General features: G+C 36.9%; 1 protein-coding gene across 6 annotated transcripts in view; it reads left to right on the forward strand.

Moving 5' to 3' along the window:
- Positions 1 to 2,470, forward strand: part of USP45 (ubiquitin specific peptidase 45) — a 50,446-nt gene extending 47,976 nt beyond the window's left edge. For all 6 annotated transcript variants that reach the window (XM_054628975.2, XM_077176552.1, XM_077176553.1 and 3 more), the window contains one exon: positions 1,303 to 2,470. In XM_054628975.2, coding sequence (XP_054484950.2) covers positions 1,303 to 1,436 — 134 coding nt within the window. In that variant the 3' untranslated portion in view covers positions 1,437 to 2,470. The remainder of the gene's footprint in view (positions 1 to 1,302) is intronic.
- Positions 2,471 to 6,618: the final 4,148 nt, after the last annotated feature.

Consider the following 6,618-nt stretch of genomic DNA (forward strand, 5'->3'; position numbering starts at 1 on the left):
TTTAGACAAGTTGTAGAAACCCCATCCCAGGATGTGCTCTAGGCCAGGCTGGGTGGAGCTCTGGGCAGCCTGGGCTAAGGGAAAGGTGTCCTTGCCCATGGCACAGCTGTTAGAACTAGATGGTCTTGGAAGTTTCTCAAACCCAAACCAACTTATGATTCTATTAATTATTCCTTTTTTGTTGTTGTTGCACACAATGCATATCCTACTTCTGCTATTAATGCCATATAGAACTGAGTGAATAATGGAATTTTGATTCAGCTATTACACAGATAATTGAGGGACAACTTTCCTCTCTTTCCTACTCAAAATAATAGATCCTGATGAATAGTTGTGCCTGGTAAAACTTAGTCATTTGGCATATTTGGTATCTGAAAATGGTTTAGTATACCAGTCAAATCCATCACATTAAATTAAGTTACATTTTCTGAATATATGAGCATTTTATGTATCTTAAGTATTTTAGGATGGGAATTTTTTAGTACTTAAAAATCTGGAATACTCTGGTTTAATGTGAACAGCAAGAATCTTTTTCATGGAAGATAAAAGGTATGGTGTAGGGTTTCTGTTGGCATTTTGAGAACACCACACTAGTTCCCTTTTTATTAATACTTGATGGATATTCAGAACAGATGACTGGGGCTACAAGCATCATAAAGTCACCCTAGGACAAGAGTGAAATAAGTTTCCAGGACAGAATCTGTTAGTGAAAATTTTGCAGCAGCAATAATACGTTAAGCTGTCAAAGTTAGGTAAATATATTTACTGTTTCCCTTCTTGGGGGAAAGTGAGAACCAAGCATTATCCTTTCTATCCTGTGTAATATCACTTTGCAGTTGAAGCTCATTTCCCAGAAAGACAATCTTTGACATTATTAATGAAATCAAAGTTTCCTTCAGTCTTATGTTTATCTTGGAATGATTATTAGAACAGATTAGATCTCTTCATGTTCTTAATTTCACACTGGTCAGCTTTTAAAGTAAGACCTTTTTTCTATGTCAGAACTGGTTGTGTTCTAGTATAACTTCCTGTTGGAACTCAGCAAGCTGTACTGCAAATGTCTTAGGCTTTCTAAAAAAATATGAAAAAAGCCACGGCAGCATTCATTCCTAGGCATTGTCTTCCACCAATTTCTCTTACAGTGCTCTTTGACATGTAAGTTTCAAACTGAATAGCAGACTTTATCTAAGTAATGAATTACTCTTATAATGAGAAGCTTCTCTTGCTTTTTGAAAAAGCTGCTGTATTTGCTTGATGATGTCGTGAAAGACAAGAAAAAATTTTTTTGCTTCTGCGTTTCAGGTTTGAAAGAAGCCATGGGAGCGTCAGGAGGACAGTGGGTATATGTTAGTGATGCCCATGTTCAGATGGTTCCAGAATCAAGAGTACTAAATGCACAAGCATATCTACTTTTTTATGAAAGATTATTACTATAATTCTTAACAGTTTAATTTCAAAGAAGATAGTGTTATTTAGTTTATCTTATTTAAAGCTGCAGTGATAAGAGTACCTGTAAATATTGTGCCTTTATCTTGTAGAGAATTTATCATATTTTGACTCTGAAGTTCAGCTAAACTATTATAAATATCTGAATTATTCTCTTAAAGTATGCACTTTGCCAAACATGTAAAATTCCTGGGTTCATTAAAATGCAGTACCAATAGAATGTAAGATAATGTCCTATCCTACTGAGGTCTAGGGAAAGTTTGTTTTTGATTATAATAAAGATAAGCTTTCGCCCATAGTTCTAGAGCAATTGAGAATAGAAATACTGATAGCGCTAAGTGCCTGGATTTGCTGGTGTACAGTAACAATACAAAGTGTTCAACTTCTTCTGATCCAGTCCAGACCCTTCCTACCACTGGACTGGATGTCAGCTGTTAAGATTTCTGCAAACAAGAGCCTGTCAAATTGTGTTGCTTCCATGTGTAGTAATTGGAAAGCAGAGTCCTTCCAGAATGGAGTGGCAACAGCTGTCTCTGGGTGGTGCTTCAGTGCACTTTGCTGATAAGAGCTGGGAATGGATTGGGAAAACATGGCTTCTGAATAGTGACAGTGAATCCTCAGATACCCAGTACCCTTTCAGTTGTCTCCAACTGGCACTGGTATAGCAATGTACTCCTGTTTCAATAGAAATATGTACTTGGTGTGCATAACTATATCCTCTGAGATATATGCACACACCATAAATCCATCAATAGATATTGTCATTTTACCTTCTAGGGAAGAAAATTGCAAATAATTTCTGTATTTAGTAATTTTTCAACTTCACAATTATGACAATGTACAGCATATAAGCTTGTGTATGTACAGAGTTTAAGCGTAATTTAGTAAATTCTGTTACTTTTGGTTCCAAATATGAACTTGTTTATCTGTTCCAGAATACTTTTCTCACAGGAGTAATAAACTACAAATTATTTTTGCACTGTGTGTGTGAGTTGGACAGTAAATGATGACTTTTGCCCTCTGATACATGTCTGGACTTCCTTTTGTCAGCAGTGGGGGACAGCAGGAGTCCTAGTGGCAGAACTGGTTTCTGTTGACTGTGTGACTGCCCTGTTTTGAGGTGTTACTTCCTTTGGTAATTTCTCATTTCCATCCCAGAGAGTAACAGATACATTCTAAGGTCAGGACCTGATGACTGCTTGAAGTTATGTGGTAATTAAATTATTTAATAAGCAGTTACTTAAATACAAATTACTTCTGTAACAGTTCCTTCCTGTATGACTTGCTCTTTGGTAGAGAAAAAAATGTTAATATATGCTTACTGTTTTCATTTATGGTAATGTTTTTTAAATGAAAAGACATGCTGTCCCTATTGTCTGTACCACGTTGTCATACCTACCTGCCTGACTCTCCTATTCTCTACTTCTGTTTCAGAGCTTCATCCCACTTGCATTCCCTCTTTTGCATAAGAAAATGGCACAACCTGCTAGAATTGCATTTGCTCAAACTGCTGAGGTGTATCTTACAGCCACATGACTTGCACATTCTTGTGCAGGCACTAGGGATTGTTAGGCCATAAAACTGATAGTCATAATGGAGAGAACCTCTGGTTGCACAGCATTTTATTTTCAAAAGGAAAACTCCTCTATTTAGATCAAAATTAGGCTATGTGTTTTGGGCTAAACCATGTTTTTTCCTTGTACAAATTTAAAATTGTCTCAGTCTATCCAAAAGTAGTAAAAATCAGAGAAACCAAGCAGCCAGCTTTAGCTATCTGTATTCCAGCTAACAACATCTTAGCCCAAGTCTACATTAAGTAAGAAAGAAAGATAATGTTTAGATGAGAGTTGGTTAAAATACCGTAATTCTCTTCTAGTTCCTTACGTTCCCATACCATTCATCCACCTACACACGCCTTTATCCTCTTTGGAGGTAGCTGATCAAAACTCAGAATTAGATCCAGGCAACAGTGGTAGCAAATAGCAACTAAGTATCACTTATGTGACACAACCTTGCTAGGAGGGCACATGGAGTGAATCCTCACCCTAAAGCACACAGACTGAGTAGCTGGCTCCTGACCTTGCTCTCTTTGCTGACTTCTGGAAAACTACTGAATTTAGCAACCTGTATTACTCTACTTTTTAGCCTAGAACTACTTCCCTAGCCTGCACAACTAGGAGAGAAACAGAACAAGGTTCTTAACCTGTTACTTCCTACTTTTAATGCTATTTTCAGGAAATTCCTGAGGTGGTCTTTGCTCCTTTTTAACTGGAGTTTACAAGCTGTTTCTGAAATTTTCCCAAGTGGACATAACTGCCTAGAATGTCATAAAAGATGTTGGCAGGGTTATCTTCTCATTAACAGCCAGGGAACATTTATTTACAGGCATTTTATAGAACATTGAAAGAAAGTGCCACGAAAAAGAGCCAATGCCTTTATTCAGGAGAGCCATCACTGTTGTTCCTGGATGAGGTGTTCTGAGCTGAAATAAAAAGCTATGTTGGCAGGAACTCTGTAAGCCTTGAGTCAGGAACAGGTATGAAGATATGATAGAAAGAAGCATTCTCTAAAAATGAAGGAAATAGGTGAAGTTATGCCTTCAAAATGGAACAACTGATGACCAGTGCAAGATGTCACACACAATTTTAGATGCAAGTCACAGTGTCCTTTACACAGACCTAAGTTATTTTGTGTAAAGTCTGGCTCTAAAGAAACTACATAAATGTGTATACTGAAGACTTCTTATAATTCTTTATCAGGAATTGGAAAAGAAGCTCAAAGCATTCTGGGAAAATAGGAGTATACATCCTATATGTGCTAGAATGTTAAATATTATTCTAGTCAGGGAACTGGCAGTTTCCTGCAACTACCAGATGTGTGAATGCTATTGAAAAGCTGTATGTTTTCAGAATTTAAGTGAAGGGCTTGAAAGTTTAAGACTTTCCTTAAAATGTCTTATGTTACCAACCCAAAATCTCTTCAGGCTGACAGCATGTACTCTTTACAGAGCTTCACCACACTTTTGTGGTCCCCCACCCTGAGAAAGTGCAGTAGCCTGGGTCTTCATGTGGCAGAGCTCCAAAATGGCTTTCTCTTCATCCCACCCTTCTCACAAGGGCACCACTGCTTTCTTCATCAGCTCCATTTGTTTTTTATGTTTTTGGGGTCTCCATAAGCCTCTGTGTCAATGTCTTTGTTTTCATTGATCCTTAAGCATGATATAGAGGTTCCCAATCTCATCCCTTATTGTGTGAGCTTGCAAATCTCTTGCAGGAAGAGCTACTGCTGCAGCTGTGGTCTGGTCTGTCCCCACCACCACACTGGCTCTGCCTACAGGCTGCAGTACTGACTCCTGAGAAAAGCTGTGACCCCTGAGCAGCTCTCTGCTGACCAGTCACAAGACAGTGCCTGTAAAACAATTACAAAGGATTCAAATTAAATAGTTCCTCACTCATCTGTAAGTAAACCTCACCAATGGGAAGTACCTGATTTACATATATGGACAACTGGAACCCCCTACAAGTTTCCCCAGAACAGAGGCCTCAACAAAGACCAAAGATCAGCTAAGGTGTTAGTACAGATTATAAGAAAGCTTTGTTATCTTTGGATTTATATATCATTTACAGCAAAAGTGGCAAAAAAGGATGGGGAGATTTACTATACTAACCTGTCTACAGTATGTGTACAGACATCATGTTTGCATTAGTCTGTTTTTCTAAGAGATGGCTACAAATAGAGGGGAAGGAAAAACAAGCCCTGAACTTTGCCACCCAAAATGTACACACTGTAATCGCCTTTGTTTAGAAAATTAAATCCATGCAGTCTGCCAAACCTTCCTCCCTTTCCCATCTGCACCCTCTGTGTGCATCAATGAAGTGCTCTTGCCTATGGGTTTCAAGTGGTAGCAGGTGAGAGTGGTTTATAAATTCATTAAAAGGCTGAAATGTCTTAACTTCACCATTTGCTTCTCTGTACGCTTCTTTTTTATACTAACACAAACTGAATCATAAAGGGACATGAAATTAATGCATCTATATTCTCAACCCATTATAAAAATCTTATTTGAACTTATTGGTAACAAACTAAGAAAGGAGTAATTTCTTTAGTGGAAAATCTAAGATGTATTAAAAAGGAAACAAATTAGATGGGAACAAAGAAAGCATTTAAATACAACTCTTCTGTTAACAATAATTAACAAATTCAATTTTCATTAAAAAGCACACCTCAGCTTTAGCTATCTGTATTCCAGCTAACAACATCATAACTTAAGTCTACACTAAGAAAGAAAGATAATGTTTAGATGAGAGTTGTTACAACAACCCTGATTAAACAAAGATTTGATACTCCTTAGTTTTCAATATCTGGACTCTATTTTGCTGTACCCTGTACACATTTATACATTTGTACAAAGATTTGTATATCTATGTGAAAGAAATGCCACTATTCTTTGGTAGAACCATTTCAATCTAATTATTTTAGAACAGATTATTGTTACTTCTGTGTCTTTTTACCATGTCTTAGGCTGTTATTTTGACAGCTGTTCTAGCTGTTGTACCTCTCCTGTTGGTGTATAAACAAATTGCAGAAATGGTGGGAAAATGATTATTCAAAATGATTCATAATCTATTTTCTTGTAAATGAGATTATAAAATATATTTTCAGATGGATGTCTGTGCAAGTCAAAACACTTTCTTTGCACAACATTACATAATAAGTCTAAGTGAATTTTTATGTTATAATAAAGCCATTGCAATGCACTGCAGCCACTTCAAAACTACTTGGTGTACATTCCACTTTATATAAAGTTATAAATACTTCCATCATCACTGACAGCAGTAAAAAATGCTAACTTTTAAGTGTCGAGAATGTTTCCTACATCTATTGTAGCTTCCAGTATTTTTCTAGCACAAAATGTAAAGGTGCAGAACTACTTTTAAAAGAAAACAAGAACATTTATTTTGTGAGAGTTTATGACTTCTTAGCAATTACCTCATTGCTTTGCTAGTTTAGGGTTTTTTTGCTTTTGAGCTGTGTAACGTGGGAATTGTTTTCATGTATTCTGTAGTGAAACCACCCTGTCAATGGCCACCATTCCCTATTTAGCCTTTCCACAAAGCTGAGTTCTGATTCTACTGACATTTATACATGGAGATAATCTCTGGTATGTTCATG

Source organism: Agelaius phoeniceus, chromosome 3 (genome assembly GCF_051311805.1).
Source record: "Agelaius phoeniceus isolate bAgePho1 chromosome 3, bAgePho1.hap1, whole genome shotgun sequence".
NCBI classification, from domain to species: Eukaryota; Metazoa; Chordata; class Aves; order Passeriformes; family Icteridae; genus Agelaius; species Agelaius phoeniceus.